The sequence below is a fragment of the Hemibagrus wyckioides genome, linkage group LG03 (genome assembly GCF_019097595.1).
Source record: "Hemibagrus wyckioides isolate EC202008001 linkage group LG03, SWU_Hwy_1.0, whole genome shotgun sequence".
NCBI lineage: Eukaryota > Metazoa > Chordata > Actinopteri > Siluriformes > Bagridae > Hemibagrus > Hemibagrus wyckioides.
In genome coordinates, this window is record NC_080712.1 from 19,757,030 (window position 1) to 19,783,928 (window position 26,899).

Here is a 26,899-nt window from a genome sequence, read left to right on the forward strand (position 1 = left end):
ACATTAGACATGGATGCTTATTAACTTCCTCCTATTCTGACAAGACAGAAGGACCACATTGGCCTTTTTAATGTTGTTGAGCTTGCACATTCATTCCTTCTTTTTAAGAATGTACCAAATAGTTGTTTTGGCAACTCCTAGAGTCACTGCTATCTCTCTCATATTACTGTTGGTGCTGCTAAAGTTTTTTGCATGAGAAATGTGACTGATCTAGTATCTAGTAAAAAGAAAAAAAACATTTCTCTGTATTTTTTTTTTCTTTTTGTTTTTTAGGTCAAGCCATGTTATTTTCATCTCAGTTAATTCATACTTGATGAATCTTTTCTGTAATTTGAGTCCAGATTTTGGCACAGTAATTTTGCTGTTAGTCCTGTGAGTTTTGCCTGTTATGGGTGCAAATCAGCTAATCATCTGATCAAATGTAAATAAGCTGTGGCATGAATCTGCCTGGTAATATACGGGTATTTGCATTAATCAACAAACTCATGTAATTACAAAGAAAATCAGAAACATTCCGAACATTTTGCAAATTCCAACAGAAATAAAGTTCAGGTCGGCTTACCCAAAGATTTACATGCAACTTTTTAAAAGATTCATAAATGGGACCCAGTGTGTCTGTCAAATGCCATTAGCCCTGCTAGTCCATTTATACCGTGAACTGTTCATGTGTAGTGTTGTTATTGGTATATTTTTTTCAAATATAATTAAATTCAAAATAAAATGAAAAAAACACCTTTATTAAGCCCATTTGCACAGTACAAAGTTTCTTAAAGCTGCTTCAGAATAATGATATAAGGTCAGTTATCATAAATGTATAGATCCAAAGAGCACCATATTACACTGAAACCGTAAGGTAGAATGTTCCACAAATTTCACATTTTTATAATGATCTTTTTTCACAGAATTTGAATAGCTTATTCTATAAACGAGATGGCAACGCATACTGGATTATTCAGTAACATGCAACCTGCAGTGGCTTTCCATCTAGTGGCAACTAACAGTAAAGCACAGAGAAAACTGGATCAAATAGAAATCCAAGTTTCAGAATTGTATACAGTACAAAACCACAGTAGCTGCAGAGCAGATTAAGTTTTTAAACAACAGAAATACAAAAACAGAAATGTAATCTTTTTAAACATGTCAAATTTCAGACACACCTTTAGCCCAAATAGATATTTTTAAAAGAATCAAAAATAAAAGAGAATAAAAAAGGGGACTTAGTAGTCATTTTTTCCAAAAAAGTAAATCAACAGGGGGAAAAATATAAGTACACCCTTCCGAATCCCACAATCATTAGCATACTTGGCATCTAGTTGTTACTAGTGAAATGCACAAGACTAATTGATCTTAGTTTTTGCTTCTCATCAACATGGGAAGTGTTATAAGGCCATTTCCTAAACAATTTAATTTCTCTTTTCTGCAGTAAAAGGGACTGTTTACAAATATGGAGCCCTAAAGACAACTTGCAATCTTTCCAGGACTGGGGTCCCAGAAAAAAAATCAGTAAAAGGTCAGACAATTTTAATGCTCATGGATGTAATGAAAACCCCAAGTGCTATAGTCAGATCCATAAGTATTTGGACACTATTTTTGTAATATTGTTTCTTTCTGAATCAATCAAAATGTGATGAATGTTTTGACTTTCTGCTTTAATTCAAGGGTTTTTTAAAAAATTACTGCTTTAATCAGTTAAGAGTAACAGACATTTTTACATAGTCCTGCCATTTTCACATGCTCAAAAGTAATTGGACAACTGGGTGATAAGCAAGTTCATGGCCATGTGTGGCCTGCTTCCTCATTATTTGCTGACACATTATGAAGATACATGGCCTGGAGTTGATTCCAAATGAGAACTCTCAATATGAGGTCCAAAGAGACATTGATACAAGTGAAGAAGGCCATAATTAGCAAAACAACATCTGAATGGCTAAAGAAGACAAAAAAATAAGGTACTGGAAGTGCCAAGTCAACCCTCTGAGATCCTATGCATGAACCAATACTCTTGATCATCCATAAACTAAAACAATATTGTGAAGAACAGAGGGCCATGTCTTCAAAACTATACGAGAGCCTGATGAACTACTACAGAAAATATGGACTTCAAGTTATTTTTCCAAAAGGTGGGTCTACAAGTTACTGAATTCTAGGGAGTACTTATTTTTCCCATCTGGTTTCTGAGTTTACTTTTCGGGGACAAATATTTTTTTAATTTGTTGTGTCACCAGAGATTATTTGTTTTTATAGAATTTCATAAGGACCACACATTTGTAATTTAGGCCTTAAAAACTAAAGGAGGGTGTTCATTCTTTTTCCCATAATTGTATATATTTTTTACATACATTATATACATTTGGCTCTAAAAGTCTGAGACTTTATTAATCCCTGAAAATAGTAAATAAACATAAGGTTTTAGATTTTTCAAATGTTTAAAACAAAGAAAATAAATATTTAAATGTCTGCACTATTTCTAGATCTCTATTAAATATAAGCAAATTTGTGATATTGACATGTTAACTGCCATTTTAACAAAGGTTTCAGTAATGAGTGAGTGAAGCTCTCTGAGGTCCCTGAATTAGCATTAATGTATTTATTTATGTATAAAGTTTTATATTTTGGTATGTAATGATTTTTTTATCTGAATACATAACAACATGCAATCTGAAAAATTTTACAGCACCACATGTTTGCAATCTCACACACAGATTAACTAAAGCTCTTGGCCTGCATCTGAATAATATTTTTGTGTTGCGCTGATGCCACATTAATTGTTGATAAGATAATTGCATGTATACTATGTGTTATGTATTATGTATACTGTACAGAAGAAACAACACTCTCAGTCATTTCTAAAGTCATCCTGTTAGCTATTAATAGAGATGTTGTAAAGTCTTGTTTGTTTGTTTTTTATTTGCTCTCAGAGTTTGAACTGTAATATACTTGCTACATGAATTCTTGACTTTGCCCCTTTTAGATGTTGTTTACTGATGACCTGACCAGTGGCTGTTGCTTGACTACGTTTTTTGAATGCTCTTTTGGATTGGTTTGTTTGTTGAAAAAAACCTGCACTTGTATCCAACCCGAACCACCATCATGACACAAGTGATGTAATGAAAGAGGTCATCAAGGCTTAGGGACTTCTAGAAGGGTACCAGGCTGTTGTCTTTTTCACTAAAATGAAACGAATTATTAAATAAATATTAACTTATTGGAAACATGTGTTAATACAGAAAAAGATACTATTTTATATTTACCAAGATAAATGTTTTGTATAATGGCAATAGCCTATTTCTGTTCGTCTTATATTTAAAATTCTTTAAAAAAAAAAAATCAATTTAAGGATTTTTAGTATTGCAGTTTTAGTTAATAAGCACCTTGATGTCACTGAAGAAGGTGTGCTTTCCAGTATTTTCTGTTTTCCCGTTATCTATCCGACGCTTAAGCTCATTGAAGCTCTGAATGGCCGGTGACCTCTCAAACTTTAACAAGCCACTGTCTCTGAAGTATAGAATAGCTGACAGTTGCTTTTTACTAGAAATGCAAAACATTTAGTAAGAATGTGTGCAGTACTATTGGATAAACATGCACTATTGTAAAGAATGGGAAACTATGCTTACCTTATGTCTGGGTAATTTTCAACCAACGGTGTTAAGACATTCTTTATATCTTTCTCATGTTCCTGTTCAATGATTTTACTAATATGACCTCCTAGTGAGAAAAGCCAGTCTAAGGTTGATCCCTGAAATAGCAACATGCATATATTTTGACATGTACATATTTCACACATTACTATTTGACATTTTAGTACATAATGATGAGTATATGCAGAAAGATGTTTCTTCATCTGAACATATAACTTCTGTCTTACCATTTCCCTAAACAGCTTATTAAGCTCAGTCCACTGCATATTAATTTTCTCAGCAGCCTCTTCATTCTTCTTGCCTTTGCAGGAGTATTTATTCCCCAGCATTTCCGCTATGTACCCTTTCGCTACATGGTAATGCACATCATTAGCAAATGCCTGCAAGGCAAGGCAGTGTTATGATAACATGCAACATATTCTTTTCCTAATTAATTTACCAAGAGTCTAAATGATCATGCTCACTTGTGCAGATGGATGTTTCATGGATTTCTTGTATCCAGAGTAAGTGTCTATTCTGTTAACTAGTTCATTGAAATCAGTGTCTGTGTTAAGCCAATTCTTGGTCATTAGACCACCCAGGTAGGGCTGAAACAAAGAAAGGAAAAAGAAAGTCTAAGGAGTCTGCATTAACTGGATCAGTTAACTCTGACATCCAAAATAGCCCACCTCAATTTCAACTTTAAATTGTTCCAGCAGAGCTTGTCTTAGATGGTCAATGAGTCCATCCAGCTCTTTCACAAACTCTTCCACTTTTCCTGGACACGTCTTTTTATATCCCTCCACGTGCTCTCTGGAACAGAAACAATCATTGTAGAACATTTATCTTACAGTCAAAATCAACACATAAATGGGGCAGTTGTCAGTATTTCTGACAAAAAAAGTCTCGACTTAAATGGAAAGACATGCAACGAATTACAAAGACTTTTTACTGAAGACTTACTTGAGGGAACTAAAACTATTTATATAGGAAATGTGATATCCAGCCCATAGGCAGCAGTCCAGTAAGTCTGAGCCCAACAAGGAGCGGCTCTGCTTTGAAAACGCCTCTTCAAATCTAGACCAAAATTAAAATGACACTAGAAATGTGTACATTGGTTGTATAATAAATTTGATATTTCAGTCCATTTTAATTAATTTTTTAAAGTTTCTAATACATGCAATAGATGAAAGCTGCATCTATCAAGTCAGCATGTACTGTAAGAGCTTTGTTTACCTTTTGGGAAAGTGTTTCAGAATTTCCATACATTTGCATATGGCCATCTTTTCCAGATTCTCATCAAACTTTGCGGAATTATCAGAATATTTCTTGATCATCTACATGTGAAAGAGTGTTGATGAGTGTACCTTCATATTTTATAAAATATCACCTGCTCTCTGTGTCAAAAAGATACTAAGATATTAAAGAACTGAACTAAGATTTTTACATACTTCACAGATATTTGTGTCAATTTCAGAGATGTAAGTTCCTTCTTTTGTAGTCTTGGGTGTTGCTTTTTTCTTCCATACTTCCTCCTGTTCAGCATTAAGGACACTGTCCAGTGAGTCAGGTAGAGTCTTCTGATAAAAAAAAATTATACACACAGTTAGCAACAAAACAGGACATTTTATTGCTGAGGTCAGTATTGTCTGTTACTTACTTGTAGACAGTCACAATATGAATTTTTTATCTGGCCAAGTAAATCATCAGATAGTGTGAGAGAGGTCTGCTCTTTCATCTCAGGCTGCAAAGAGGGACTGCCAAGAATCATCTCACTGTAAGATACAATGTAAAGTTAACAGTAAATATGATTTTATTGTCCACCTTTTCAGTAGAAATGTATTTAACACTCATTGCAACTTCTCACCTATGATAGCGTTTGATAACAAAATCCAGCATGTCATTATAATCTTGCAGTTCTGTGACCTTTCCCAGAAGCACTTTTAGGTTTTCACCTACAAACTCATGACAAGATGAAGCATATGTTTCGAACACCTGGAATCTCTGGGGATATAAATTCAAAATTTCTGCCTTTACCATCTCCAGCAGCTCCACAATCTTTTTACCCAAAAGCTCCAAGCGTTCTCCTACACAGGAAACATTTTGCTCATAGCTATACAGGGGAATCTTCCCGAGTGTCTCTTTTACCCCTTGCTGTATTGCAGCCCTCCAGACACCCCTCCATTCCCCCACCCCCTCCACATCTCCTTCTCTCTTTTCCTTATCTTGAATGATTCCAGCCACCTGCTCCAGTAGCTCTTTGTTGCAAGAAGGCTGGACACAGGATTGACGGACAATATTAATAACTTTATCCTTCAGGTTGTTGTAGAGCAGATTCAGGTCTTTCTCTTTATGGCCCAGTTTCGGTGAAGAAGCTTCTTTCCCCAGGGCTTCCTGCTCACATTTAATCTCCTTTTCCAGAGAGAGTATATTCAGATAGGCCTCTTTCAAGGCTGCTGTTTCAATGAGACCACTTATTCCCATAACTGCACAAAGAGATATGAAAGAAAGATTAAGAAAAAAAAAAAAACAGGATTGTTTGACACATTGACAGATATACATCATATCAAATTGATCTGATTAATGAGACTTTAGTAAACTCTATTACTTAATAAAGTACTTACCTGACAAAGGTGATGGCGGAATATTATAAATGTCCTTAGTTTTCTCTTTCTCCATTACAGTGCTGGTTGTGGCACCCTGTTCTGGTTTGGATTTAAATAATTCCTTAAGTTCTTTAGACTGTCGTCTGAAGCTTTTTCTCAAATTTTTCCAGCTTAAGACATCTGTTGTAGGCGACTCTACACATCAATAAAATAAATTCTTACCAATTGCACTTCTACACTCCTTCAAGAGTTCTTTAAGAACTACAACTGAAAGAAATGTTAAGGACTTAAACTTTTTAAGTGTAGCTTTATATCTACAAATGTATTGTTTAGCTTTTTAACGTTACGTGTAAAACAGCCCTACTACAGAATTCTTTGTCATACTACATACTTTCTTTTTCATTTCGAACTATTATTCAGCCTTGTAAAAGAAAAGTGAGAGTAAAGTGAATTCATTTTACTTTGTGTGTCAGGGGAGACAGGGCTGGTATTCGAGGTAGTGCCATCTGCTGCTGGGACTTCATGATTTCTTATCTTTGTCATTGAGAACGTTCGTCTGATCTTCTTAGTCACTGATTCACTTGGGCTCTTTTTAGCAGTGTTTTCGCTTTCTGCCATTCTGTGAACATATATCATAGATGATATTTCCAACAGAACATCCATGCCAAAATATCTATCTATCTATCTATCTATCTATCTATCTATCTATCTATCTATCTATCTATCTATCTATCTATCTAGCTAGCTAGCTAGCTAGCTATCTATCTACTGCTATATTTTGTAATATTATGTTTTTTTTATATATTTTTTTGTTATATTTTTGTACCCTATTTTGGGTTTTTTAGTATTTTTTCATATTCCTTCCTATTTTATCTACTACCTGTGTTTGTGTATACTGCTGGAAACTGTGAATTTCCCTTTGGGATGAATAAAGTATCTATAAAGTATCTATCTATCTATCTATCTATCTATCTATCTATCTATCTATCTATCTATCTATCTACTGCTATATTTTGTAATATTATGTTTTTTTATATATTTTTTTGTTATATTTTTGTACCCTATTTTGGGTTTTTTAGTATTTTTGTCATATTCCTTCCTATTTTATCTACTACCTGTGTTTGTGTATACTGCTGGAAACTGTGAATTTCCCTTTGGGATGAATAAAGTATCTATAAAGTATCTATCTATCTATCTATCTATCTATCTATCTATCTATCTATCTATCTACTGCAGTGTTATCAGCCAACCAATTGTTACTTTTTACATTAGTCAGTAATCCTCATTCCATTTTATTAAATTAGCAAATTTTCTAGTCATCTGTAATCCGTGTAAGTTACATTTGTGTCCAAGAACTGTGGTCATTTTATGAAATCTTCAAAAACAATACATAAAATCACACATCATAAGCAGAAAAAAAAAGAGGCAACATAAATAACAGTGTATTCTGGGTTTTATACAGAGTGCATAGCTACAACCCTGTCAAGGGCTTACTCTCAGCACCATCGCGGTTAAACTTTAAGCATGTTTTACTGAAACATGCTGAAACAAGACACTTTTATAGCTGACGGTGCAGTGAAAGCACATACAACTCAGTAACACGGTTTTGATGCTTATGTGTTACCTTTTTTAAAAACACAATCCTGCGTGTAAAGGGTCGAGCGAAAGACGGAACATTTAATCACAAAAACAAAGGCCAGTTCATCAGATACCACAGATCATTTCTAGTAATCAGACGATACATTTTTTACAAAAAAAACAAAACAAAAACATTTTGTTATATACCAGACCATTTACTAACAATAAATAATAGGGAAAAATACTTTAAAAACACTCACCTGTGTCCACCTGAGACAATCGACTTGCAGACGTAATTACTTTCAGTTTCACCTGGCCCACCTACTTGATAAGCGTCACACGTTAGCATGTCGTAAAAATAAATATGTTGTTAGTTAGTTAGTTAGTTAGTTAGTTAGTTAGTTAGTTAGACTACTGGATTATGTATGAGCAGCACATTAATACACCGAGATTATAACTGAAATAAATATTCTTGCTCAGTAACTAGCCACAATAACATTAAACACAATCCTCAGGTACTCCAGAATCAGAGACGAATTTATAAACATGCTGGAATGTCACTGCTACAACGTTTCACAAGGCTATTTAACCATATACTGTAGTTTTCACTTTTCTGTCTTTTAGCCAGTCTGAGTATGTGGTCTATTTAAATACAGCCATTTCTGCAAGTGCTAAGCACAACAGTGCCCCCATTCCCTTTAGAATCAACTGTTGTCATTCAGTAACACAGACAAAAGACACTTTAAACATATTTTACCTTACTCGAGATCATGGGCATATATAGTCCCGTATATATTTTCCAGCATGTGTGTTTTTGTGAAATCTGTGTATAGTATGTGTGTAGAGACTTGAGGTCTGAATGTGCGCGAAAATAGGAAGTCATTTCAAAAACAGACTATATTTATGTATAAATATAACTTTTCTCCAGTCACCGACTGCTCGGCATCAGTGTAATCTACACCCACACACTTAAAGAAAGAAATAGGTCAGGAATAGGCTTTTTGGTTGCTAGTTTGTTTGTTTTTTTTGGTGGTGTGTATAGCTTTAATGACTGTGGAGTGGTCATATCGAAGGGCAGGTGATTTCCTAAGGTGAAAACGAAAGGTAAATATTAATCAGGTAGGCTGCTGATTATATCGCGGAAAAAACGAAAGGGATTGCGCATTTGAAGCTTTGAGGTTTCGTTTAACAGAATCATCAGAGGCTTATGGTAAGTGTCCATCATTTACTACATGCTGTTTGCTCGAGTCGAGATAAAAGTATTGTACTAACTCGTTGGAGGGACAACGCAAGGTTAATACGCTGCTCTTATCTCTGTTGATCTCTGCAGTAAGTAGTGCTTTGTCCGAGTAATGTCTGAAGGTTAAAGGCAGTCGCTTCAGTCTGTGTGAAGCATTTCGCCTAAGATTATTAGGAAATATTCTAATTGCATGTCACTAAAAGGTAATACAGGCTGCGGTCAATGTTCAGAATGGTATATATCGGTGAACACAAAGGGTCACAGCTTTACACTTCACTGTAGCGGGTTAGAATGCTGGGTTAGTGTTAGAGTTAACTGTTTATGGTTAAAATGGACAGCAGGCTTTTTCATTGTAACCATTAAAGTTCTCCAGATTTAAAAGCTGATTTGATGTGCATATTGTGTGAACAAATATACATGTTGTTACAAATAATTATTTTTACTCAGGTGCTCCTAAATACTTTATTTTGAGTGATTACAAATTAGACCAAAAGTGCACTGTGAAATGCAGTGCACTGGAACTGTCTAGAGAGATTGGATTTCCCTGTCGTATTATCCCCTTTGTGCTTCTATTAAATCGTTTAAAATCAGCCGTAACCAAATACCTTTCAAAAGAGGACGTTTTTATGTATGGATTTCTTGTCTTGCTGGCTTGTGCCTTGTGTTTTTCATATGTGGCATTGTGCACTAAATATTCTTTTGTTTATCTGGTCAGGGTCATGGGGAATCAGGAGTCTATCCTATTCACAGGGACCATTTAGCATAGCTAATCCCTCGTATTGGTATGGTTTGGGAAAGAACACAAAGGAACCCACATGGACATAGAGAGCATGCAAAACTAAACACATAGAGTAACTCAGGTTTGATTGGGGACCCTGATGATGAGAGACAGCAGAATTACCTGTGCTGACGCTATATGAATTACATAAAGCAGTAGGGGTGGAAAATATTTGGACTATTTGTACTTCACTCAGGTATTATTGAGTAAATACTTGTGCTCTTTTTTCAGAAACTCCAGAAGCACTACCAGAAACTCGTCTGCCCCTCTGCATGCATGAGCACATAGCTACTCATGATTGGCTAGTGTAGCTGCAGTTGATAGGAGAAATCCTATCAGCTCATCTATTTTCCCTTTAAAAAAAAAAGGCATTTGCCTTGACTTGTTGTATTATGTGGCTGAGGAAACACCCCTTCACTTTACCCCATCTGAGTCTCAAATCAGCAAGTGCTGAGTGTAGCCAGATAATTCTCCTGTTAGCAGAAAAAACTTGAAACTTAGTGAAAACAAGAAATGCTGTCAGTGCTTTTCTAAGATATACATAAAATTTTGACTAGCTTGCTTTACATAGTACATCAGCTAGATGGAATAAGATTAGTATTTTCATTACAGTGACTGTATTCATGACTATTCTTATAAAACATTATGAGCCAAATATTTTGCATGTAAGTATCTGAATGTCAGATTGTACTTGAAAGTGTTGCATTTTTACATGTGGAAGTTGATTTTTTTTGCCCTGTACTTCCACTTTAATTAACTAAGGCTTTAAACTTAAATACATAAGGACCCGAGGAATTAATTTTCTGAGGGTATTTCAGTAGTGTTATACTGGGTCAAGAAAAAGGAATTTTAAAAAAAAAAAGGGGAATCTCTGCACAGCAAAAGACTCCATTTTTAAATGTTTTCTGCTTTTCACATTATGAGATTAGAGAGAGCACAAAGCATAAGTCTTGATTCTAGGCAATTCTGGATAAATCTGGTCTTATTAAAATAGCCTATTACCCTGACATTTTTGTAGAACCCTTAATTGATTAGAAGCTCTATGTACCCTATAATGAATAGAGTTTCCTAATCAGAAATATGTAGTATTAAAATATAACAATTATTGTTTAGAGGGAAAATAACTTAATTATTCAATATTTCTTCTAAGCACACACTTTAGAGATTTCTAACAAAAGATTTTTTTAAATATGAAAATTATTGAGTATCAAAAAAGTATTATATTAATCAATGTTGAAATGTAATTTAGCCTTTTCCTGTCACTACTTGAATGCAGTATTGTGAGGTAGTGTCCCTGTGGAACCATCTGCACCTTCCCCCTCTCAGGGCAAATTCTGTTTTCAGTAAACAACAAGATCATGGTGTTGAAAAAACCCCCAGCTTACTAAAATCGCATAGCCAAGTCAGCTGATCTACACCCTTCATACAAAACATTACATAATTATTATTTAATTTTTATTTAGCTTACTTCAGCATATCTCATATATTTTTTCTCTATCATACCTGTATAGATCACCGAGCTTTGGCTGGAAGGATGGCAGATAATGTAAGAGGTGAAGCTGATGGACTTAGTGACATTTCAGCATGTGATGACTCTGTCACTGAAATGACAGAAAATAACAGACATAACATCAAAAAGAAGAAGAACAGCATGAAAGCCTTGAAAAAAACTTTTCAAAGAGTTGGAGAGATCAGTTCTTTGCCCTTGAAAAACAAAGAACCAATTACCAAATTAGAGAAGACAAATAATGGAAATGACCTGGGTAATTCCTCTGAAGATCCCGTACAATCTCCAACTTCACCAAGTAAGTACTACATTTAAAAAAACATTTCTTGTCCAGGTCTAACAACAGTTTTTAATCATATATCTGAATAAATAAAGATTTCATTTTGCATTGTTAGCCATACTAAAGACTTCGGGTGATCTGTGTTCTTGTAGTTATAACGTGATTTATAATGTGTAAACTTGTCCTTTTGTTTATTACACAATAGAAGAACAGTTTACTAAACAGGAATCTGGTAGGTGGAGAATGCGCTTTGGAAGTAAAAAGGAAAACGCATGCAAACAGGAGCTGGAGGTGTGCTCAGAGGTTATGATGTCATCAGTAATGGAGTCAGAGGTTACAGGAGAAACACCTGAAGCCTGGAAGTTATACATCCTTCCTGAGATCCCCCAAGTCCCCTTATCAGGTCATTATCTCCATTTTTTAAATAGTTTTATAGGCAAGGGGGAGGGGTGGGTTTTTAAGTCTCTAAGGCGTCACACATTTTTCAGTTCAGTTGGTAGCTTTCACACTTAAGGCATATTAAGGCATTTCTGAACTGGTTGCTCTCATTCTATATGCAAAAAAAAAACAAAAAACAGTGGCTTCTATATGTTTTCTGCAGACACAGACGAATGCGCTAGTTTTCTGATTTGTGAGAAGTGTTTTTTTTTTGTGAGGGCCACATGTCCTATATCAATACTCACATTATTTAAAATTCTTTAAACTTAACAAAAGATTTAGGTTAATGCCAAATATTTCTGTACATTCATTAACTGAGTTTCTCTGTCTTGTATATGTGTTTGTTTAGTAATGCAGATTAACAATCTCATTAAGAATGATCTCCTGGAAGAGGCGTATCTCAACATACTCTCTTTGCGGGAGGAGGTTCAACGTGAGCATGAAGCACTTGGTGAAAAATCGTTTCCGATGGAACTGTTAAATAAAAAGAAAGACTTGAATCTACTCTACAACAACTTGAAAGATAAACTTACTGAAATTGTCCAGCAATCTTCTGTCGAGCCATCTTGCAATAAAGAGCTACTAGTGCAGGTGGCTGGCATTATCGAAGAGGAGGAAAAAAGAGAAGTTGCAGGCCAGAATTGTGGCTGGAGAGAGGTCTGGAGGACTGCAATAGAGAGAGGACTGATAGAGACACTCAAGAAGATTCACCTGGACAGCCATGACCAAAATGTTTCCTGGTTGGCAGTACATTTAGGACAAGTGGGAAAAGTGATTGTTGAGCAGTTGAAGAAAGTAAAAGCTGAGCTTATAAACTCTTACCCACCAAGCTTTAATGTGTTTGAAACATACGTTTCAACCTTTCATAAAGTTGTTGGAGAACACCTAAAAGCGCTTCAGGGGAAAGTGACAGAAGCAAAGGATTATTACGCCCTTCTGAATTTTATTTTGAACCAGTACAACAGGTGAGAAGCTGGTTTATGATGAATAGATTTCTTTCTTGCACAATTTCAGTTGCATAATATGATGTGATACATGGTGAGTATCTTTATCCACGATCACATTAGTAAAATTTGTATATCGTTTATAATTCGTTTTTTAATGAATTCGAAGCTTGTTACAAAGTTCACATAGTATCTTAATTATATGGCAATAAATAAAATTCTAGCATTTTGAAAGCAGTTTGGACAGTGTTAGTATCACAATGAAGTTACTAAAGAACAACCTTCCTATTTTTAGACATTTTTAACATTAGCATTTCCTAGATGCTGAATTAGCTTACTTTTGTAGGATGTCTATATTCAGCATTTTAGATACTGAATGACTCTGAAGAACTGATCATTGCTGGACATTGTAATATATTTCTACATTGTGAACACACAGGCATTTACAACAAATGTTGTACTATAGAAAAAATGTTAGATACACAATCAAATTATTCTACCACACATTTATTTAAAAAGAAATTCAAATAAAGACTACTACCATAATATTATGCTGCTATAATATTATATTACTTCCTCAATAAACAAGCTGAAACCTCTTTTATAAGAACCATTCTAATGGATATAGAAATGATTCATCTGACTGTGTTACAGTGAGAAGATTATGGGAAGCGATTCCTTGCAGCCAGAATTGAGAGAGGAGCTGAAAACTCTTCAACTAGAGGCAGATTTCCTAGATAAGATAAAGAATGCATATTGTGATCACTTACAGGTAAGATACAGATGCATATAGGTAGTGCTTGAAGTTTTGTGCTACTAAAACAAAACTACTGTGAACAACTAACCTACTCTGAAATGAAGGATTCCTTGTTTGTAACAGGCAGATGTGAGATCATCTCTGGACAACATACTTAAGCTGGAGCATGATGAAATGTGGAAAGACGAAAATAAACCACAAATTAATGAGGAACTTTACCTCTCTCACATTCACATGGACATCTTGATGGTATGCATCAAAGATTTCATAAACATGGTTTAATGAACTAGCAGATACAAGCAGTACATGCAATGCACCTTTTTACCATTAGGTGGCAATCAAGTTTTTATTTATACTATATATTATTATTCTTCCCTCAGAATATTCAAGGACCAATCCAGGCATCTAGTTTGCTTGATATGAACCTGGAGCACAGAGTTATCTACTGCTGCCTCCATGAGCTGAAGGAATTTCCTAAAAGGTTTGTAATAAGAGTATATTGCTTTAGGCGAAATACTTTATAAACTAGTTATTATGGAGGTGCCTACATCCCACCAGCTTAGCCTTTCCCACAATGTTTGAACTTTTTGACAAGTCATTAATAACTTTACCACCCAAATATATTCAAATTGTATTTATTTTGTCACTCTGTAAAGTTGTGGAAAGCACTGACTCTTAATGTCCTATCACTTTCAGTATCTGTCACCTTTCTATGTTGTTGTAAGATTGGAGTTTTGTTGTTGTTGTTGCTGTTTTGTTTTGTTTTGGGGTTTTTTGTTTGTTTTTTTGCATAATTCAGACATCTAATTGAGAAACCATTGATTTCCTGTCCTGAGAAGTGTCCAGCTTCATGAAAGAATAAATCCTTTTAATATTTAAAATAGGATGTGTTACATGTCAAACAAAAAATAAATCTTTATTTATGTCAAAATGATAAGCTGAGCTTAACCTTTGGATTTCAACATACCAAAATATTTGTTCAGCTTGCTCTCTATCTCTTCCTTTTTCAAAGATTTGAGTCAGCATTTGTAGAATGGAACAAAACTCTTCTGGATCCTTCTCTATGGGCTGAATATCACATTACTTACATCAACAGCTTCATTGATTTTAAGTAAGTACCTTATCACACACTGTGAATCCCTAACCCAAAATGACATCAGAGAATGCAACTATTGTTTTTTAATCCATTCATGTCTGGCAAAAAGTGAAGTGAAGCACAATATTAAACTGCAGTTTTTCCCAAACTCCCACACATTGAGATTCTGATGTTTAGGGTGTACTATCTGTTGCTATTTTGATGGTCATATGATGGAGGTTCCTGTGTTGAACGGAGCAATGTGGAGGTGTAACAATTGAATCTGTCAGCACAGTGCCACTCAGATCCAACAGTCTTCTGTGACATCTATTTTATTTGTCCTGTGCCATATCTTACAACCCATTTCTGAATTGTGTGGCACCTAAATAGCTACTAAATTTAAAAAATGTATTGTATTTGTATTATTTTATTCATAAAAAATTATATACAGTGTGTGTGTGTATGTGTGTGTGTGTGCATGTGCATGTGCATGTTTGGGTGAGTGCATATGTTTGTGTGTTAAGTCATGTGATTTAATGGAAGCAGCAGAAGTTGCTCAGAAAAGACTTTCATATAGCTCATGTTCAATGTTTTATTGAAAACCAGTCATTTATCTTTAGAGCAAACTACAGGACAAACAGGCTACAAACAGGCTACAAACCGGTTTGTACTGCTGCTACAATGCTTGACATAGTTTAAATGAAGGGATTTACAGTAATGGTTTCTGACAATGCACAGCTAACTAACATGATCATAACAAAAGAAGTCGCACACAATGCACAACCTACGTATGTTCATTCATTCATTCATTCATTCATTTCCATGCTGGTTTTCCTGATGTAACGTACACTGGCAACAGGAGAATCTCCAGCCTTAACCCTGATAGCTTTATACCAGGTCACACATGCCAGCTCCTCCTCTTGGGGGATTCCCAAATGTTCCAAGTAAATTGTAAGCTCTAAAACAAGTCCTGGGTATTCCAGGGTTTTTCCATCCTGTGGAATATGTCTGCTCTGGAATATAAAAGATTAGTGGGGAGCCAACCAGCGGCTCCCTTTTAAGTGTTCCTGAACTACCTTAACTGAGATTTCTTTCCCAGATTGCCAAACCTTTCAAACTTCAAAGTGAAGTTAAATGAAGTCAGCCTTCATTTTAAAGCTAATTAAGGCCTTATTATTATATTATGTAATTTAAGATTATTTAAGGATCCGCGGACACCCTGTGAGTGCAAAACCTGCTGAAGTTCAGGGCACTTCGAAAAATATCAAAACCACTGTTTTCAAGAAGATAAATAAAAGAATCATAGTTTTCTTTGAAAAAAAAGAAGAAAAAGTTGACATCACCTGTAATGTCTTGTTGGACTGACAAACAGATTATCTCTAAAATCTTCTAATAGTTTATGTAAAAGTGGCAAAACTATTTGAGGATCAGAAGAATTGGGATCAGTCTCAGAATTTTGCTGATCCAGGTTCAAGCTGCGTTGCTGTAGTGCTGGGTCTTCAGTGGGACAGTCATTTTTGTTATCAGAAGGTCCAAAAACAAAGCAGCTGTGCTTCCTGTACACATGTTGTCTAAAAGAATGGAATCTTGAAAAAGTTGATATGCACTCATTTATACCAAAGGTGATACTAAAATTTGATTCATGTGCATGTACAACTCCAACATGAATGTCCTTCGAGTGCACTTTGGGCAGTGGTACAGTTGAGGCATGAGGACCTAATACAAAAGGTTAATCATCCGGAGTAGAGTTACTGGCAGCGGCTTGTCTCCCTCTTTCACAATGTTGACAATGTGCCTCTAAAGGAAAGTCAGTGTGTTTTTAAGGTGTGGCGGATATGCAATGTTGAAAGCAAAATACATACAGAAGGCTGTTATGAAGGCTTCATCAAGGCTGGTGCACTGGCACACTTCTATACCATCTACTTTCACCACACTGAGCCCTCTTCCAATGATTGCCATTTTCCAGTCATCATCCATCAGTTGTATGGTTGGAAAGGGTGTAGCAGGGTCCCCCTACAAAGAAATTTTTTTTTTCTTCAAATAAATAATTTTTAATTTTCAAATATATATATATATTTTTTTTTCAATTTCAAGTAAGGGATAATCCACTGCTAGCTATGCATTAAACGATTTGAATGCACAACATGGAGGCAAAGAACCACCTGGTGTGCAGCGCATTCAAATCATTTGCACAGCTAGCCGTGGATTGTCCTGCTTATCCCATGGTCATTTGCCAGCATTTACATGTTAAAGATGTTAATAATGTTGCACTGCAATATTTGACCAGAAGGGTAAAATTGACAGTTTTTTTTATAGGCAGCGCATTAATATAGAACATGATTATACTGACCTGGAACCACCTGTGCATTTAAACGAATTTAATCAACACCTGCCAGCCAATCAGAATCGAGTATTCAAACAGACCATGGCATTAAAGTAAATTATTTAATTTATTGGCATTTTTATTGCAGGCAAATCACACTGGTCAGCTTTGTAACAGCCTTTTGCATGGCTCAGACAGTACAGCTACAAAAAGTGCAGAACTGCAAATGCAATTAGAAAGCTAATGTGTAAAGTTCAAATTATATGATGCATTTCAAAAATATTAAATTGTTTTCTCAATCTAAAAAAAATGTTTTAAGAGATGTGCTAAAAGGGTACAGCAGAATAAAACATTAAAAGGTTTGTCATTCGTCTTTAACAGTCGAGATATCTGGATGTTTCTTCCGATACTCACTTTGTAGCGTGTTCACATGGGCCTCAATAGATGTTGAATCCTCCCCAACACAAGTTTCCTTCATCAGAACAGAAACAGATAATGCTTAGACTGTGAGAGGTAATGACAGAGACAGATCTGAGAAACATCTACCCACTCATTTTACAAAAACGGGGAAAAAAAAACCCAAACTGCATAAACAATGAGACCTAATGTTCAGTTAAATGTCAGATTTAAATGTCTGTAGTACCTGCCTTACATTGTCCTGCACTAAGTGAAAGTGTAAAAGTGATTAACAGGGCAAAAATAAATTATGCATATGGCATTGGGCTTACATATGCTACATTAGCTGGCTTTCGACTTGCTGAGGCACTGGTGTCTCTGGGCCGCTTTGCATGGCCAAACTTCTCTTTCAGCTTTCTGACTTCACTGTCGCTGACGAGCAGGGCACATTCTGCTTTAAATTTACACTTTAGGGACATGTGCCAGGTATGCTAGTAAAAAACACAGATTTGACTATTTGGCATTTTCCATCAAGTAAAAATGAAGTAACAATATCTTGTGCAATTATGTAGCTTGAGATAAATCAGTAGATTAAAAAAAACAAACTTACATAGCCATTTCCTTCCTTATCTCATTATCTACCTTATTGTGAAAGGGTATTTCACACTACACACAAAGGCAGAAACAAACTCTAGATCAATCTCTTGGTTTTGTCTAATGGTCTTCATACAGTAGATTGTGAATTAATAGTAGTGCAGTTATAGTAGCAGAGATGGTAATAATTGTTATACTTACAGGGTGTATTCTGCCATCATTTCATACAGCATTCTAATTATTTTGTTGCGTACTTTTGGCACTGTGTGACACGGTTCCTTGGTGTCAAGTCTCACCTGGACATCTTTGGGAAAGGTTGGAATGACAGTCACAACAGGTAGTCCCCTGTGAGCTGCTTCACCACTGCAATATAACATAAATACATCAGTAACCAATTGTGGGTGGATCCTATTGCATAAAGAGACATCAAATTCAATTTTTTTTTAAATAAAATTCAGGAAAAAACAGAATCACATACACAAATGAGCCGACAATACTCTCATAATAACATTAAAATTTATTCATTTTTATGTTGTTTACCAAAACGGCATCCTCATAATATTGTCCTTACCTTGGATCAGTGGATCAGTGGTAGCGACTTCAACTGGTACTGACTCTAATACTACAATGGTCTCATTCTCCTTGTATTGGCTCTTGAAATTTTAGTTGCTTTTTGAAGGAACCATCAAACAACGATGCAACCATGGCTTCAGTGAGTCCACAATCCACTGTTTCTCCATCCACTTCATTTTCTGAACACACAGGCAAAATTATATATACAGATATAGACGAATAAGTGTAACACACACAAAGACTTGCATGCACCCAAATGCGTAGAAGTTGAGAACCGTGTGGCAGTTTAAACCAAAGACGGTGCGCTTATATTAATTTACTTATGAATGGAAGAAAGTGCAATGTTGACTGATAGATGTCACCTCACTGAAGCTGCCACTAATGCTCCGGTTGACAGAAACAGCATACTGAGACGCGCCCTTAAACGTAGGGTAGGTGATTTCGGAAGGGCTAGCAATAGCAAACTAGCTTTGGAAGCAAGAGATCGGCACTGCTGTATGACAAAGATTTTTAACAAAACCACCTACCCTGCCTTTGAACAGCACGTATGGGACAGGTCATGCCAGATTTCATTGCTAATTTGAAAAATTTTTTTTTTTTTTTGTTGAGATTTCAGGATTCCCTCGTTCCCTGAGGCAAATCTAGTTATTAATGAAACTTATATAGGTCATACTGGCCAAGTAATGGATGGAAATTTACCATTGTACCTTTTTTAATTTCAATATACACACTTTTAATTTAAATTAAGATTTTGTGATCTGTGATTTGCATAATTTGTCTGTAGCTTAAGCTTGTTATAAGTACAATTATGTACCCTTTGTTGTAAGAACTGATTTTGTACCTTTAATGTAAAACAAAGGTCCACAGTTGTCACCCTAAGGACTATTTCCTGTACCTTACAGGGTACTCTTGTGGCAAATGTACTTTAAGGTACATTTATACCTCTACAGCTCGCCACCATAGGTGATAGTAGGGATGTAACTTAGTTGGTAAACAGACTGCTAAAACCAAAAACTGAGCTCCTGTTTCATCACTAGTGCAGTGACTGTGACATTGCTACCACTGATCTGATCTGTTTATCAGTCTTACAATCAACCAGGGGCAAGGTCTGTTCCCTCACCTGAAGTAAGCGCCCCACTCAATTCTAGGAGAGAAATGCCTGTGCTGATTTTAATAACATTTAATATTCCCAAAGGCACTTTACATGGCTTTGTGGACACTACACTGAGGCTTGACTCAAGGTGTGGCTCCTGTTAACTCTTATCTGGGCAGCGTAGTTCACCCTGTACCTGTCATGAAATCTGTAGGTCATTCATTTTGTGTATGTGTGTGTGTGTGTGATTGTCTAGTGAGCAAATTGAGAGCTACAGACAGAAGTGCCCAATTGAGGTAGAGCAGCTGGGCAAGGAGATAAATGGGCTGGTTAACAGACTGAGGCAAGCTCTTCTAGAGCATTTCAAAACTGACACTAAGGTAAAGAAAATCACGATTGGCCTTCTCTGAGTCATGAGTGGACTTCTCTGACTCTTTTGGCATATAATAATATACGTATTTTGATCATTTAATCTTTAACCTCTTAATACTCTTTATAGCCTCTTCTAAAGATGATGATGACAAGGAAGTGGATGACTTCTGAAGAAGACTTTCAAAAATTATATAAGAGAATTGAAACTCTGTCCCAACAATGTAAACACATGAGTCCCCAATGTGTACAGGTAAGAACATTTACAGTACACATAGTCTGTGTCTTTCCCTCAGTAGCTCTCTCTCTCTCTCTCTCTCTCTCTCTCTCTTAGATACACACACACACATACACACAACCAAACATACATCTTGTTACACAGTTATTTAATCAGCCAGTTGTATCACAATAGTACAGTGTATACAATTATGCAGATACAAATTAAAAGCTTCAGGTAATGTTTACATATTTAATGTAATGTAATATAATGTAAAAATTACAGATCACCATAAAATCTCACTGATTGACTTCAAATTGAACAGAAAGATCTTTTTTTTATTATTTTAAGTCCAGATTTTTGTTATTTATAACATTTGGAAGGTAGTACAATTTCTGTTATCAATGATAGTGTCAGGAACAGCTGGACAGTTCCCTGCCAGGCCCAGAGAGGTCGCTGGCAGGTGAACCTTGGAAGCCTGCTTCTTTGTGTGTCTTTTGTTACGCCCTTCCTATTGTTCCTATCCTGATTGTGTCACCTGTATCCCATTAGCCCTAATGTCCACCCCTATAAATAGGGATCCTTGTGTTTGTGTCCTTGTCCATGGTTGTTATCTGTACCGTGGTTTCTGTTGGGCTTTTGTTTGCTAGGTTCCATGTCCAAGCTAAGGTCTAGGTTTTGTTTTGTTTAGTTATCCACGCCATGTCTTGTGTTACGTTTGTTTCCCTATGTCGCGTCTTAAATGTAATAAAAGCAGTGCTTCGCTGAATCCTGCGCATGGGTCTCATTACACCGTGTGCTGGCGTGCGCGCACACACCACGGGCGTCTGGGGTCGAGCCCCGCATAGGGTGGGGGTCCCAGACGTTACAGATAGTATCATGTCTTTTCCTCTGGGTCTCTGAGAAATGATGTTTTCCCCTCCCCTATGTCATGTAAACTCTCAGTAGTTCTCACAGGTAGGTTTATGTTAGCAGAGGGATGAGGGATGTTCTTCAAGATTATAAAATTGAGTGTTATAGTAACCTCAATATTATCCAAAACAACCAAAGCAGATGAGTGTATTTTTAATAGTAGGAGGGTTAGTATTTTGTAAAGTGCTGATCTCCTGGGATTATCACATACAACAGTGTCGTATACAGAATGGTGTACAAAATAAAAGAGACATCATGTGAGCAGGGTCTGCAGGCTGAAACACTTTGTTGATGAAAGAGATCAGATTCTCAGTGGAAAGAAAGTTTATAGTAACTTAAATGATCAAGCTTTACAACTGTGGTAAGCAGAAAAGCATCTCAGAATGCACAACACATCAAATCTTAAATGGACTTAGAGTGCAACAGCAGAAGACCGCATTCAGTTCCACTCCTGTCGACCAAGAACAAGAATCTGAATGATCACAGGATCACAGAAAGTACAGGACTGTTTTTGTGAAAGTATGTCAATGATAACCTCAGATGACTGTTCATGGCTGACAGAAGTGAAACCAATGTTGTCCTCTGCAGTTGTAGCCTATCCATCTCAGGTTCATATGTTAACGATGACACTTAGAACATATTTTCGATTCACAACTGACAAAAAGGGAACACCAGTAACTTACAAATGACCATCAAACTGCGTCTTTAAGTAAGTAATTTACACAGAAATAGAAACATATATTTAAAAAAACATGTTAATCACACTTTACTGCCTAAAAATAGCTAGAAAAGTTTCTAAAATACATGATTTCAATAGGAGGTCTGGGGAAATTCTGCAGATGACCAAGTAACCCACACAGTTACAGATAACATACAAACATTTCAGACATTCACAGTGCAAAAGATTGTAGTTCCCTTTTTTTGCTTCTAATATGGGGTTTCCCTTATGTCATAATGATAGAGCAAAAAGGAAAATCTTGCTTCTTATAAAAAAAAAAATATAAGGTATATGTGAATAAAACAAAAATGTTTACTTGTCTTTTTTTGTCTGGGTGTCTTTTGTATGTTTTACTACAGGACTTTGTGAGTGATGTGCATTACTTTGTGGTGAAGGAGTATATATCACAGTTGATCAAGAATAACTACTCATGCAAAAACAGGAAGAGTGAAAAAGCTGCTGCCAAACTAGACAAGCAATGGGGTGAACTCTGTGAGCTGTTCCAGGAAATGGTACAGTAACCACACTCTCATAGTTAAAACATCTGAAGGATTATACCCAGAATAAGAATACTCCACATACTAACCAGTAAAAGCAAATTATCTGTTGTTCTATTTCAAGTGACATTTTTTTTGCTAATTTGGACTAGTGTAAGAGCAAAGTATTTCAAGTTAACTATGAAAATAAGCTTTCATTGATAAGACCCACAATGCTTTTGACAATGATAATATTTACCAGATAATGTGTATTTTGCACCATAAGAACTGATTATTTTGAAAATGTAATACTAATTAGTGACAATCTGAAGCTTTGAAAAATCTGAACTTTTTATTATTGTTGGTGCTTGTGAGTAGCTTTGTGCAGTTTGTGTCTTGTGTGAAAATTCTGGTAGCTCAGTAAGTAATTGTCAAGCTGCAAATAAGCATCCTGTATGTACTCAATGTGTGGGTGAAATGTGTTTTATATAGGCCACATGTAGTTCTTATAAAGCTTCATTGTCTTTTGTATACCAAATAAATAAACTTGTTCACATCTTTTAATGGCTTGTTCTGGATTAGCGGGCAGAATAAATATGAGAGCTAGTTCACTCATGTTTATTTCTTTTAGCATATTTCTCATAAAAGATTTTTAAGCTTTAGCAATTTTGTATGGCTGTGTGATGTTTAAAAGTAATTTCCAGCTAGGTTCCTGTATTGGCTTGCATCATTTGATGGTTCTTGCATCATCTGTAAAAAGCCCCAGAAGTGTTTTCTTCAAAATGAAAACCATAATGGGTCTTTCACATTTAAACACATTGTTTGTCCATATACCATTTTCCACTACTAAAGCAGATCAGTCATGGTCAAATCTTGGTTTCAGTCCTGATTTCAAATTATTGACCTTCCATGTCTCAAGACACTGGACTTTTGAATTGTTGATTTTTGTTTTTGTTTTTTAGCATTTTCTTGATTGGTTTGCCCTTCTTCTTCTTCTTCTTCTTCTTTCAGCCTTTTCCTTCATGGGTCACCACAGCGAATCATCTCTCTCCACCTATCCCTATCTTCTGCATCCTCAACACTTGAACCCACTAGCTTCATATCCTCATTTATTACATCCATATACCTCCACTTTGGCCTTCCTCTTTGCCTCCTGCCTGGCAGCTCCATGTCCAACATTCTCCTACCAATATACTCCCTCTCCCTCCTCTTAACATCTTAATCTGGCCTCTCTAACTCAGTCCCCCAAACATCCAACATGAGCTGTTCCTCTGATGTACTCATTCCTAATCCTGTCCAACCTTGTCACTCCCAAAGAGAACCTCAACATCTTCAGCTCTGTTTTTTACCTCTTGGTTGGTTTGCCCTAACTTGGCATATTAGAACTTCAAAATAAAGACTATAAAGACTAACTGGGATTATTTAGAGGAAAGCAATATCATTTATATTTGTGATAGTAACCTAAAAAAAAAAAACTGCAATTATTTAAAAAATCATCTAGTTTTAACTATTATATGCAACTTACTATAAATACACAGCTTTTCCAGGCAATCCTCAAAGATCCTATGCTGTGTGCGCAATTTCCCGGAGGTTAGTCTAGCATGTTTAGCACCTTGCTTCCTTCCTGTCCAAATACCTCTGGAACTTTTTGTTTGGGGTCATGGCTAATTGTTATCTGGATAGATTCAGATTCTTTTTTAAAAAGCAAGATGATGGTCTACAGGACTAGATTACTACATTGTCTTGCTATTATTTCTCCACAGAATTCTGCTCAACACTGGCTCTATCCAGTAGGAGGCCACCTGCAAAAGATTATTGAAGAGAAAAAGAGTGAAATAAAGAACTGCCTATCACCATTGGTTGATGAGTATCCAGATTTCAGGTGAGGTCCCTTTTTTTAATCTAGCACCCCGGCTGTCATTATTCGAAAAAAATATTTATTAATATTTTACAGGGGGAAATAACATTCACAATAACCAAATGATCCAAAGCTCTTGTATTCCATTAAGGGAACAGAATGAATATAATCTGTCTTTCTCTGCCAGTAGTGAACCCATTTTACACAATCATAGTTCTTTGGCCAGAGGGTTTGGCCAGAGTTGCTCCTTTTAATTTTTTCCCCTTTTCTAATCCTATTATCCATATTCCTTTATCAGTAAATGTGTGCCAGGCTTTAATGAGTCACCCACTGTTAGCGTAAATGCTATCAAATCTGTGAATGATGTTTTAAACACAGACAGGAAATTGAGGAGGAAAGGATTTAAAAGGGAGGGAGATGGAATTTCCAGTCACATTCCCAGAAACTTTTGGATTTTGCTGACACTGAAGTTACTATGTCTTTAGCAGAATCAGTTTTATATACATTAACAATAGACCTTATTACAAAACAGATTTATTTATATTCTAATATTATGTATTATTTAGATCCCTAAAAAGTAAACCAGATTTGATGGTAGTAAAACTCCCTGAGACAAATGTGATCTAACTCTGAATTGTTTTCCCATGTCTAGCCAAAAGCATCTCTCTGCAGTACTGTATTTTCGTGGAATAAAATGGGGCAGGCAAAGACAGGTGATCCTACAGAAGTTCTCTGACCTGCAGAAACATGCCAGGAATGCTGGGAGTACAAACCATGCACTATTCAATAATATGGAGGTAGCTGCGAGCCAACACTGCCTAGTTAATATGCCTTTCTGTTCTTTCCTCTAGTTATCTGCTAACAAATTAGCCCTAGTAATGTTTGCTGGTATGCCAGTTGGAAAAAAAAATTTGGCATATATTTTCTAAGCTAAAAGCTAATAAAGTAACCTCAGGGCTTTTAAACCCAATGTGCTTTGATAAACACATAAACACAGTAGCAGCCAAAAGGGCCTGATTTGCATTAAAGCTGAAATCATGAGTTTAGAGCATATTCAGATTTATTAGGACATAGACAGAGCTCGTTGAGAAAGAATGTCTACTGACTTGGGATAATTGTATATGAAATGTATAAAATAAATATTTGATACAGGTTTAAATATTTGTGTTCATCTAAAATAATTATTAAATTAAATTATTTTTAAATGTGAATTTTAGTATTCATGTACTTAATTTTATGTCTAATAATTGTGTCTAAAATAAGAACATCCTGCTGTAACATCCAGTTACTTCCTTTCAATTTTATGATGCGTTCAATTCTATGATGTGTGTTTCTAATTTATTTTCCAATCACGATAAGGATCCTGTGATTACACAATGTCTGTTGGTAAACATAATGATACTGTGTTGTGTTCAAAATTTGTATTTCTTTAAAAAAACAGCCAGCAATGTCAACAACAGGGAAAGATAAAAACCATCTTGGTAAACAACGGAAATAAAACAGGAAAAGAGCAGGACTAACAGGACAACCTAAATGAGAGCGATCCACTGGGATAGGACCCGGACAGAATAGAAATTGGAAGTAACAGACTATAGTGGCAATATTTAAAATAGCCCGTGGATATGAATCATAAGGTATTCTGGAGTAGCTTGAAATGGATATAGAGCTGATGACATTGACCACCCATGTGTGACCTGACTGCAGGAATAGTGGGGAAATATCTAGAAATATTTTAAAGCCTAAAATATTTTGTGTAAATATTGTTATAAAAAATATTTGTTAGTATGGTGTAATGGCTGTAAATCATTGTTTAACCATATACTTTGTGTCTGTTCATTTACACAGTTGATAATTTAACGTTTTTCTGTTTTTCTGCCCTCTCATTTGTAAGAAGGAAGCTGTTTGTTTGATGAAGTGGAACATTTTTGGGTTTCACACAGTATACAAGCACCTTCTGAAGCTAAAATAAAAAATGCAATATCCTTGTATATTCATCTCCATATTGAATTAAACGAGCAGACAACTGAAGAATTAAGGCCTCTGTAAAGTCTAATAAACTAATGTGTCTCTCCTGAAAAGGCTTTCTCATGAGTGGTTTTATGCTTTCATATGTATAATTCAGTTACTGAGAGTGAGTTATGATAATGAGAGTGTTGTGCTTTGCCTCCTCTACACTAGCTCTAATCCTCTGAACCCACTGCTGTAAACCACAAGCAAGTGATACTCACATTAAAGCTACAACATTTGCAAAAAAATAAAAATAATAATAATAATTAGAATACTTTAGTATTAATGCATGGTGACGTGCCTGATTTTTTATATGAGATTTTGTAAGACAGGGAAAGATTCACAATTCCATATCTCAAATAAATCATAGGTAACATATAATTGTAAAGTAGTGAACTCTCACTCATACCTTTCTCTTTCTTTGTACAGTCTTCACTTTAAACCACTGTATATGCCACATATGGCCACTATGTAAGAATCCTGAGTACAGTTCCTAGTACAATTTTGTATTGTTTGATTTCACAGACTTCACATTCATAATAA

At 35.7% G+C, this 26,899-nt stretch overlaps 2 protein-coding genes across 3 annotated transcripts; one reads left to right on the top strand and one right to left on the bottom strand.

Annotated features, from left to right (window-relative positions):
* Positions 1-716: 716 nt before the first annotated feature.
* On the bottom strand, positions 717-11,377 carry si:dkey-45k15.1 (exocyst complex component 3-like protein 4). Its single transcript, XM_058386124.1, has 15 exons — positions 11,323-11,377; positions 8,062-8,125; positions 6,685-6,842; positions 6,242-6,418; positions 5,485-6,103; positions 5,278-5,392; positions 5,069-5,197; positions 4,854-4,954; positions 4,581-4,694; positions 4,307-4,430; positions 4,103-4,225; positions 3,866-4,018; positions 3,615-3,736; positions 3,372-3,528; positions 717-3,168 (listed from the first exon to the last, which is right to left on the bottom strand). The coding sequence occupies exons 3-15, from the start codon at positions 6,839-6,841 to the stop codon at positions 3,166-3,168; spliced, it is 2,094 nt and encodes a 697-aa protein (XP_058242107.1). The 5' UTR covers position 6,842; positions 8,062-8,125; positions 11,323-11,377; the 3' UTR covers positions 717-3,165.
* On the top strand, positions 8,598-26,417 carry LOC131351027 (exocyst complex component 3-like protein 4). Of its 2 annotated transcripts, XM_058386122.1 has the most exons (13): positions 8,603-9,011; positions 11,331-11,624; positions 11,812-12,009; positions 12,394-13,009; positions 13,643-13,760; positions 13,869-13,994; positions 14,126-14,226; positions 14,758-14,856; positions 20,056-20,179; positions 20,299-20,421; positions 22,375-22,527; positions 24,255-24,373; positions 25,002-26,417. In XM_058386122.1, exons 2-13 carry the CDS (start codon positions 11,354-11,356, stop codon positions 25,198-25,200), a joined length of 2,247 nt encoding a protein of 748 aa, XP_058242105.1. In that variant the 5' UTR covers positions 8,603-9,011; positions 11,331-11,353; the 3' UTR covers positions 25,201-26,417. The 2 variants fall into 2 exon arrangements, with proteins under 2 accessions (XP_058242106.1, XP_058242105.1); XM_058386123.1 differs by lacking the exon at positions 22,375-22,527 and having other exon boundaries at positions 8,598-9,011.
* Positions 26,418-26,899: the final 482 nt, after the last annotated feature.